At 41.2% G+C, this 11186-nt stretch overlaps 1 protein-coding gene across 2 annotated transcripts; it reads left to right on the top strand.

The window, feature by feature from the left end:
• The first annotated feature begins 688 nt into the window (after nucleotides 1-688).
• On the top strand, nucleotides 689-10610 carry ccne2.L (cyclin E2 L homeolog). Of its 2 annotated transcripts, XR_005961717.1 has the most exons (13): nucleotides 689-809; nucleotides 1998-2036; nucleotides 4041-4125; nucleotides 4439-4498; nucleotides 4955-5109; nucleotides 5333-5468; nucleotides 6484-6630; nucleotides 6751-6846; nucleotides 6940-7074; nucleotides 7218-7329; nucleotides 8009-8166; nucleotides 8740-9983; nucleotides 10023-10610. XR_005961717.1 is itself a non-coding variant. In NM_001087058.1 (12 exon segments), coding segments are annotated over 11 exon segments (1194 nt in total). In that variant the 5' UTR covers nucleotides 799-809; nucleotides 1998-2022; the 3' UTR covers nucleotides 8836-10605.
• Nucleotides 10611-11186: the final 576 nt, after the last annotated feature.

Below are 11186 nucleotides of genomic sequence, written 5' to 3'. Positions count from 1 at the left end.
CGTCGCCCCCGTCCCCTCCCTTTTATTTGCACAAATTTTCATCATTGGGACTAGAGCAATGGGGATTGGGGCATGGGAAATGTAAAAAACTATTTTATCTCTTGCACATCCCCAGTGTTTCTGAATGTGTGTGTGGTTGGGCAGCACACCGTCCCCTAAAATCCTGCCACCCTAGGCCTGGGCATTCATGGCCTTCCACAAATCGGGGCCTGGCTACACGAGAGACTGTTTTTTCTTTTTAAATGCACCATTCCAAAAAAAAACGCCAGAAATCTTGTCTGCGCCGATAAATGACTTTGCACCCCACATGTGCGCCTTGTCTTTGTCTGGAATTGCGACTCCTCACTAGAGTTTTAGTCGCAGCGACATTTTGCCTGTAATTGGTCGTGTTTGAATCATGGCTAACTAAAGGCTGAGGGAAATTGCACTGCAAAGTGTGTTTACCACATTATTGTTTGAGTAAAGTCTACAGAGGTCACATGACTAGTTCTATGGCATTATACCAGTGGCTTTTTTTTTTTTTAAATGTACCCCCATCCCCCTATAGAAAATTCATGTAAAGGTGATTGTCACATCCCCGCACGATAAGTCTTTCCCCTCCCTATCTCGTCTCCCCCAGTGGAAAGAAAGGAAGGTGAGGTCGTGACACTTCTAACCCCCCCCCCTTGTTATTCAGCAGTGGGACAGCCGGTATTGGTAGTCAGTCATTGAGAGGCGCGCATGCGCGGACTTGAGCTGTATAAAGCGGCTTGGCGCCAGCTGATCAGCTGAAACCCGGTCTAGGCACTGACTGCTTCTGTTCTTTGCTGGTGAGTACATTAGCCTTACTCGGGTGCTTTTTATACTGCTGACCCGCCAAAAATCTTTATGTAATTCTATTTATACCATGAGCACTGATGCAGCCCAGCAATGCCCTTCATTATACAACTGCAGTGTTCGCCAATGTTTTCTTTCATGTTTGTTTTTTTTTCTTTTTAATCTATCTTTTTTATGATCGGATCTATGGGGGGGGGTATGTGTGCGAACCCCTATAATCGTGCGATGGAATCGTCCTGTTGAAATGCAGTTCTTCCAGTGCCAGATGTCCCCCATAGGGACAGTGCATTATTCTGATCCCTGGCAGCGAGAGGGTTAATGTGGAATTTCCCGCCCCCGCGCACCCCATCTTTATAAGAGGGGGATCCCTGTGTTTGTTGTGGAGCCCGGGATCATTTTTGTCACCCCCGGGATCGCTTAGATTCGGTTTATTTTGGAGGGAGATTCATGTTGTCCCTTCCCCCTCCTGCCAGTCACACAGCTGCCCGGGCTCCGGGTTTCTTTCTCGTTTAATCCTCTGATTTCTGGGTGAGAGGGGACAACACACTGAGGGGTATTAGTGTCTCTCCCGGGCACTGCGATGCCCCATCTGCCCCCGGTTAGGAGGGAAGTCTGAGGGACATTTGGGCGCTCAGTAAATTGGCGCGGAACTGACGCCTCATCAACAAACTGCTGCCCTTCAGCCTCCCGAGCTTGGGGTGTTTTAGCTGCACTCACTCACTCAATATACACCGGACCCTCTGCTAATGTGTCCCTCCAAACCTGCCCTTTGTTCCCCCTACTAATATGTGGTACCGGCCGGGAGAGAAGGGGGGTGGGCACGGGGGCTTGGCGGGAGTCTGTCTGATGAGCTGTCCCAAAACACATCCCTGGCCCCTGTCTGTGGCCCTTGCCTGGCACATGTCTCCCAACTGTCCCTGCCACTTCTATTCCATTTATTCCTTATTATTCCTTCATTTATTGATATCACAATCTGTACAGCCAGAAGGAGGAGTCATTCTACATTCTGCCACTAGTTGCTTTTTGTCTGCTGCCCTTCACCTCCACACTCCAATGCCATTTCCATCTGTTTTTCCTTTTATCCAGTCCCATCTACTACAGAATAAAGGAAACCGTGCCTAAAAGATATATAATATACTTTATTTTTTTACTTAAACTTTATTTCTGTCTTTTTTTTTCAGGTGGAAGTTTCCTCAATTTGGTATAATGTCAAGAAGAAGGTAAATTTTGCGCATTTAGTAAATATTTTTAATGTAAAAGGCCCAGCCTGCGGAAATTTTCATCAGTGTCCTTCCACAACCTATGGGGTTCATTAGAACGGAACAAAATTTCACGTGCACACTCAAGCAAAGATTCTGCCTGGTGCTCCAAAAAGTACAAGCTGGCACGGCAGGTGATTCAAACCGGGGACAAGCCCCTTGTGCGTTTATTGCGTCACAACGTTTTGGGGGCATTTCCCCTTCATCACCTAACGAAGGCGGAACGCCCGTGAAACGTTGTGACGCAATAAACGCACAAGGGGCTTGTCCCCGGTTTGAATCGCCTGCCGTGCCAGCTTGTACTTTTTGCTAGTACATTGATACAGATCAGCCAAATAGCAGCTTATTAATAGTCAGTCACTTCAGTTGTGTGCATTTGGCAATTAAATTACCTTTAGGGTAGTGACACACGCTAAGATTCGGGGAGATTAGTCGCACAGCTGCCCAAACTGCCTTCCCGCCAGCTGAAATGTTAATCGCCGGTGGGATGGCACTCTTGAGTGCTTAGTTTTCCGAAATTTCCTCGTGAGGCAACTTTGGAAAACAAAGCAATCCGAGTGCCATCCCACCGGTGATTTACATTCTAGCCGGCTGGGAAGGCAGTTCAGAAGAGGTGATTTGTCACAGGGCGACTAATCTCCCTGAATCTTAGTGTGTCACTGCCCTTGCATGTCTACCAGTACCATTACTCCATAGAGTGCCAGTGCATCATGCTGTAGCTTTGGCTTTACTAAGGGAACATTCTGCCAGGCTTGTAGGAAGCTCTTGGGTCCCATTACACGGCAACTTTAATTTTAACTTCCACTTGTCACTGTCTGAAATGTAACTCAAACTTACCACCCTTGGAGTGGCTATTTAAACCGCCATGCTGCACTCCACCAAAACGGCTCCATGTGCCCTACCTTTTTCCAAAAAATGAAAGCAGTACAATAGATTTGTTGAGCACCAGCTAGTGGCACTTTATCTTCTGTGGAAAGCAATTGCCAAGCTAAGCATGCACAGTTAAAGCCAGGTCCAGAGTGGCCTTTGCATGCTCTGACATCAACTGCTTCCAGGAGACCATTAACTTGCCACAAAATGAGTGACTTCCAACCCTGCTGCAGTGAAGGGGCTGTTTTGGGGGGGTGCAGCAGTTCACATCAGAAGGGTGGTAATTACATGGGGTTTTGTTATACTTTTAATGCTCCTCCAAAGGAAAACATTGGTCATGATGATGCTTTTTGCATTGATGATAATCCAATGGGTACAGACCCCAGGGAGATCACTTATTACATGTTGCTGTGCAGTGGGACACTTACAAATTCATAGCAAGTAAAACCATGAGTGGATACATAACCTGAGTTGAAAAACAAAATGGCTTTCGTTTATAATGTGAATGAGGCCAGTGATAGGAATGTTGGAAGGTTTATACAGCAATTTTTTATTAGTACCCATGTTTTTGAGATCCATTTGTGGTGCAGTCTACAAGTGGCTGTTTTGAGCTAAACCCACACTAATCGTTTCCTGGGTTAATAGATCGTCTATTACAGCCACAACCATGAGTATCTTTTATTGTGGATGGGGGGGGGGGGGTGTTAGAAATAGAGGCAGCACAAACATTGCAGCAAGTTAGAATGAGTTCTGGTACCAAAAACCTCCATGTTACTTAGAAGTGATATTAAATGGATTAAATCATTGTGTCACCACTGCTCTCACATTTGGCTGGTATTGATTTCCTTTTTGTTGCCATCTGGATGCATATATTGTATCCCTGCACCCAAATGCAACACCAAATGCAGAAAAGATATGACAAACTGCACACAGTTACTCCCTTCCATTGCCAAACCCCTTACCCCAAGCTATAGTTGCTTTAAAATCAGTGTTGGGAATTGTAGCTCAGCAAAGGCTGAAGGGATCTGCATGTTCTAGAAATCCAGTCTTGTTTCATGCGTGGGACTCGTAACTAATGAAATGTTTTGTTTCTAGTGGCCGTCTACAAGCAAGGCATGAAAGCGCTGAGACTGGGAACGACTGCCAACTTGCAGTTGCAACAAAGAAACGCAAATCTGAGGTAAGTGGGTTTTTTATTTATTTATTTAGACCCTTTGATAAATATACCCATATGGCTGATGGGTATCAAACAGTGAAGAGTGAAATTCTGACACTCTCCATCATTTTCTATGGGATTTTAAAAGCGCATTAATCAATGGGTGAACGTTCATCCTTTGATAAATAAGCCTTTTCAAATCACACAGAAATGAATGGAGAGTGTCAGGATTTCACTCTAGCGGACTGTGGCGACCTAACTTCACTTTGATAAATATACCCCATAGTGTCTTGTGTATGTTAGCAGTTGGTTGTACTGAATATTTTTTTTTTTTTAGGAAACTAGCACAACATTTGAATGCCACCAGGACGCAAAACGACACAACTATGAAATCCAGGTAATGTTTCTGCTTGGTTTTCAAAAAGTATTTTATGCTGGCCTCAGAAGATTGATCTTATTTAATGAAGTAATAGAGTAACCTGAGATTCTAGGGACCATTCGTATACTATCAAACTACACATAAGGGATTGCAGCTTTATAAATTACCAGCCATATTCTAACGTGGCAGCCATTTTGTCCAGTGTTTAGCAAAAGCTGTGAAATTCTTTTAGATGACTTATTCCAAGTGTTATGAATGCCAAGAACCTAAACAGGAGTATTTAGACTTTGCTAAATCTAGGCTACTGAAAATAAATTCAGCATGTTTTATAGAGGAAAGGAAGAAATACATTGGCTGTCATACTCTTGGCAACATTGACTAGCATGTGGAGGGGGGGACAGTCTTAACTACTGCTGTGCTTTTTTTTTTTTTTTTTTTTTTTTTTTTTAAATCCTTTCAAATTTATTTTAACAGGGCTGCTGGTCAGAGATCACTACAGGAACAGTGACTCCTTGTATTCTCATAGAAACGCCACACAAAGAAATGCCAGTCTCCACCGACCTATCACAGTTCTCCCGATACAGGTTCAAGAATCTCTTCATCAGCCGATCCCCTCTGCCAGAGCTAAGGTGAGCTGTTTTCTCGTGATTGTCTGTTCAGCTTCTTGGCTTACACCTATGATTCTAAAAAAAACCGCCTTATGTGCGCTAATGTAAATATGATGTGCTTGTGGAGGAGGAAATCTAAGACTTGTATAGCACCAACTAATTTGTACTCTATAATTGGGGGTAAATGCTCACCGTTCATCTTATAAAATGTGTGTACAGTATATAACGCAAACTGTTTTTATAGCTGGGGCAATTCAAAGGATGTGTGGATGAAGATGATAAGCAAAGAGTCGAGATATGTGCATTCTAGCCGTCTTCTACAAAATCATCCCACGTTGAACCCAGACATGAGGTCTATTCTGCTGGACTGGCTCATAGAGGTATGTAGTGTTTCCCTTTTAACAGGATTATTTGTAGTGATAGTATATTCTGTTCAACTCGTGGCTATTTATTCTGGCCCAGTTGGGAGCTCACTGGCAACATTTTCTTCTTGATTCACAATGACTGGGGCTGATTTCATGGTCAAACTAAGCAGAATATGGCTGTGGGCAAGGGTCGCATTGCGTGGATGGCTGGATCTGGTTATGATGGTCAGGAGCAGATCTTTACCAATGGATACCATCTTTAGGTGTAGCCTAGTATGTCTTGTACAGTATGCATTGTGATCCAGGGTGTCTGGCTTAGTAACAGTTTGATAATGGGGGTCAGTTGGAGGGGGGTGCAGTGTAAATGGTACTGTAATCGTGGGTCTTAAAGCAGAACTAAAGCCTAACTAAAGAAGTAGACTAGAAATGTTGTACATTGTTTTGTGCTTCTGTACCAGCCCATGGCAACCACAGCCCTTTAGCCGTAAAGATCTGTATATCCAAAGATGCCCGAGTAGCTCCCCATCTTCTTTTCTGCTGATTCACTGCACATGCTTTGTGCTGCTTTGGGACCCACTCACAATATACAGTACTCGTAGAATATAAATGTCGCAATATCCAGCTGATTAGTAATTAATACAGATAACTACTACATGGCAGCTCAGAAACCAGTGCAACTAGCATGAGAATTTTATAATCAGCCCTGTAGCATCAGCTTATATTACAGACCAACCTCATTTTCTGCTGGATAATTCGTGATGTCCCCTAAGCTTAGCTTCTAAACAGCTGCTCAGAGCCCACTGAGCATGTGAGTGTAGCAGACCCTTTCCAAGATGGTGACCCCCTGTGACAATTTTGAAGTCCTGGATCATTGCTGCTTTTGAGAAACTTCTAAAAATGTACTTATACAAGAAGTGCAGTGTATAAAATATGGCATTTTTAGCCATACTCCTTTTATGGTTTACTTTGCCTTTAATGAATGAGAACTTGGCTTATTTAAATATATATATTTTTTTCTTCTCCTGCTTAGGTATCCGAGGTCTACACGCTACACAGAGAAACCTTTTACCTAGCCCAGGATTTCTTTGATAGATTTATGCTGACCCAAACCTGTGTGAACAAAAGTATGCTTCAGCTTATAGGAGTTACGGCACTATTTATTGCTTCTAAATTAGAGGTAAGCATCAAATACATCCGAGGGCTCCTGCAAAATGCTACTGGTTTAAGCGTTTCCAGAGCCTACTGATATAAACTGGGCCTTAACCAATTCTCAAAGTATGTGCTTTTCTCTTCACAGGAGATCTACCCGCCAAAACTTTATGAATTTGCATACGTCACCGATGGTGCCTGCACTGAAGATGATATTCTTCAAATGGAGCTCATAATATTAAAGGTAAATCAAATACCCTGCACACTTTCCAAAAATAGAAACTGGAAATTTGTGATTTTTGTTGCAGAAACAAATTTTGTTTTCTCCTTTCGTCAGGCTTTGAAGTGGGAATTGTGTCCTGTAACTGCCATTTCATGGCTGAACCTGTACCTGCAAGTGTCTTCTCTTAAAGATCATCCAAAACTGCTGTTACCTCAGTATTCTCAGGAGCAGTTTATTCATGTTGCTCAGGTAAGGAGTGTGGAAATGTTGCCTCTTGTTCAAAACTACCACTTCCTAAGTATCCTTTTATGTTTGTGATTTTCATTCTATTGTATTCTGCCACATTGCTTGCGTGTATTTACCACTAATATATAAACTTCTCTCTGCCACAGCTTCTAGACATGTGTATTCTACACCATACCTCGCTTGAATTCCAGTACAGGATCTTGGCGGCTGCTGCTTTATACCACTGTACCTCCATAGAAGTTGTTACCAAAGCTACTGGTAAGATTTTTTTTTTTTTTAAATTTTTGTTTGTAAAAGGTGACTGCAGTAAAAGTAGCTTTAAATTTTGAGTTAAAGCTGTTCACCTTCTGAACTTTTAGTATGATGTAGAGAGTGATATTCAGAGACTATTTGTAATTGGTTTTCATTTAACGTTAGTTATTTAGCTTTTTATTCAGCGGCTCTGCAGTTTCAGCAATCTGGTTGCCTGGGTCAAAATTACCATAGCAACCATGCATTGGTTTTAATAAGAAACTGGAATATACTAAGTTTACCTAAAAGGAGAACTAAACCCTTAAAATGTATATGGCTGAAATGCACCAGCCTAAAGTTTCAGCTTGTCAATAGCAGCAATGATCCAGGACTTCAAACTTGTCACAGGGGGTCACCATCTTGGAAAGCGTCTGACACTCACATGCTCAGTGGGCTCTGAGCAGCTGTTGAGAAGCTAAGCTTAGGGGTCTTCACTAATTATAAAGCCGAAAATGAGGTTGGCCTGTAATATAAGCTGATGCTACAGAGCTGATTATTAAATTGATGCCAGTTCACTGGTTTCTGTGCTGCCATGTATTGATTACTAATCAGCCTTATATTGATTTTTATTCTGTGTACTGTATATTATGAGTTTGTCCCTAAGCTCAGTAAGTGACAGCACTCTTCCCCCCCCCCCCACCTGTAGGTCTCGACATGGACAGCATCAGTGAATGTGTTCATTGGATGACTCCTTTTGCGAGTGTTGTGAAGAAAAGTTTCCCATTAAAGCTGAAAGTGTTTAAGAGGATATCACCAGAAGATATGCACAATATCCAGACCCACACCAACTACATTGATATGCTGGTAAGTGGCTGTACAATAGTTTGTTACAAAAAATGTAGAATAAGGGGGCAAAGCTATTCAATATGTTTACAGTCCAAATGTGGGGTTTGCTGGAAACAAGTCTATACAGGATGGGGTGCAGGGAAAAAACCTCAAATAGAAGCAAATCTCTACAATCTTTAAATCTATAAAATTCAATTGAGCTTTAACCCCAAAGACTGAAAGTCTCTGCCTTGTAAAAACAGAACACAGTTGATCTAAAAAACTGAGGTAATAAGGCGTGCAGAACACTGCAGACAGATTTTTTTTTTTTTTAAATTTTTGTGATTCTTACTGAGCAGCTAAATTTAGAATTTCAAGCTATTATGGCTGCTAGGATTCATATTCCACTAGCACCCAGGCACTAGTTTGAATAACAGGCTGGAGACCTGAATAGGAGAGGCTCTGAAGAGACTAGCAATAGCTTTTTAGGTGGGGGTGAGTGAAAAGACAAATATTAAATCTATAATGTGCAGATATGTTGTAGTGACGCACACAATTATACACCCTCAGCAGTTAATTTGGTGGTCGATTAACTGTGTTTCTTTTCTGTAGGATGATGTAAAGATTCCAGATCGTGTTGTGGGTGAGTCTCCTGTGTTCATTGGTGGTATCCTCACCCCTCCCAAGAGTACGGAAAAGACTTTCTAAATGAAAGCTAGTGGAGCTCCTCTCCCTCATCTCAAGGTGCAGCTGTTAATACTGGAAACGCAGGAAGCCTTATGTTGTGACAAACTCTGCCTGGATCTTACCTATATTTTAACTGTTTTATAAACTTACTCTGCATTAGAACTGATTTTGTAGCTTCAAGGTTGCTAACTTATTTATTGCAATGGGATTTCCCCTTTACGTGGGCTGTTCACTGCCTGCCTTTCTGGGGATGGCCAAACCTTTTTACTAAGGTTACTATTACAGAATTGCTGATTACTGCAGTTTCTGGTTGGTTAAGATGTTTCTTAAGGTGAATGCAGCACCTTGTTCTATAGAATTGATGTTGATTTGACCAACCCCCTGCATTCCTGGACAGCTGTGATTTTGATGCTGGGGTTTGTAGTTCACCAACCAGAGGAATCCTGTTTTGGATACTGCCAATTTTCCCACTTCTTAAAAAGAGCACATTTGGTTTTGTTGGATCTAGAGCCTCTTAAAGAGGAGCTGTGCAAATCTATTAAACAAACAATGTTAATACAGCATTATTATATTTTTTTTATATATAAAGAAATTTATTTTGAATTGTGGACATTTTGTAGAAAAAATTGCATAGTTAATTGTATGTTGCTTCCACCTCAATGGTAGAATTTTTGTGCCAGGCTTTGAGCTCAGATATGGGCTAGACTACCTGTGGGTTGTTCACCTTTAAATTTAAATGACCTCCACTTGAAAGCAAATAAATACAAAAACCAATTGAAATGTTGCTTAGAATTAGCCATTCTACAACATACTAAAAAGGTAGCTTTAAAGCTGAACGACCCCTATAAGCTATGGCACATGGTGCTGTTCTTAAGCATTTGGGTGACGAAACTTGGAATTGCTTCCTATTCAGTGTCACTAGGAAATGCTTGACTGCCCCTAATATGAGGATATACCATGTAACTGTATTTACTGAAGCGGAATACTATTTTCCATGTCAATGAAATGTTACTATTTATTTGGAAGTTGCTTAAAACCCAACAGCTTCAATCTCTTGTATACATGTAACGTACTAGAAGCAAAACAAAAACCCTAGCAGTTTAGAATTCATCCTTTAGCCTAGTGTAAGTAAGGAAATGTAGTAACTTATTAAATGGGAGTATTGAGGAGAGATCCTCTAATACCGAGATAAGATTAGACCCCTTCATTAGTAACTGCACTGATCTCTCTTCTCCTTTCAGCCACAATGGTGTAAATGTCTAAATTATTTATTACTGTGAATAGTATGAAATTACAAGCATGGGGTGGCAAAAAGATAACGTTCAATTGACAGACATTGAAATGAACTGCTAACTGGGCTTTTTCACTGTGAATTTTATGGCTTCGGATGTCCTTCCTATTCCAGTACACGAGGGTTGTCTTCTAGTTCCACCATTATATTGTGAAACCAATTCATGGGATTTTTAGAGCCGTATTTATCAATGGCGAGTTCTAATTTTCACCCATTGAGAATATCCTTCTAAAAAAATCCCATAGGAATGAACAGAACATGGGTGAGTTGTTTATTAAAATCTGAACTCGCCTTTTGATAAATCTGCCCCTTAATGTTGCAGTAGGAACTTCTACATTCTGTATCTGTCTTCATTGGAAGACTTTTTTTTTTTTATAAACCTCTGTATATTTCTGTAAATGAGTTGTGTACATTATAAAGAACTGCATTTTTTTTAAAAAGCAATATGGTGTACATATGTGTAAATATGTATTGTACAAATAAAGACCAAGTTCACTTTTTGTAACTTTATTTAGTCTTTGAAAGGGATATAAAATATTTACATGTTCTGAAGGATTTTTTTTTTCCTAAAAGTAAAGTTTTTCCATTGATTGCAGAAACTTCTTTTTCCTCCTTTGTGCAGCAAGATGCAATACCTCTCCTGTGTTACTGGTGTTTAGTTCTGTTCGGCCAATCGCTTTAATCTACATCAGAGAGAAATGTCTTGTTTTGCCAAGAACACGACTGACACTTTAGAATGTTTCATACTGATCTGGGGTAAAATATTTGGGGGGGGGGGGGAGAGTAGAGATGCACTGAATCCACTATTTTGAATTTGGCCGAATATGTATATGCAAATTAGGGGTGGGAAGGGGAAAATACTTTCTACTTCCTTGTTTTGTGCCAAAGTCACGTGATTTCCCTCCTTTGGTTCGTCCGGGCAGAAGGATTCATCTGATGCTGAAAGGCCGAATCCTGGATTCTATGCATCCCTAGAAAAAAGGCAGCTGCATGCTTGCAGGTGTTCTGATTGGACAAGGCCTACTCTTTATCACAATGATAGTAAATGGCTAATGGTCTGATCACACATTGTAGTGCTTAA

Source organism: Xenopus laevis, chromosome 6L (assembly GCF_017654675.1).
Source record: "Xenopus laevis strain J_2021 chromosome 6L, Xenopus_laevis_v10.1, whole genome shotgun sequence".
NCBI lineage: Eukaryota > Metazoa > Chordata > Amphibia > Anura > Pipidae > Xenopus > Xenopus laevis.
Note: the sequence above shows the minus strand (reverse complement) of the source record. Positions and strands in the feature narration are given on the sequence as shown.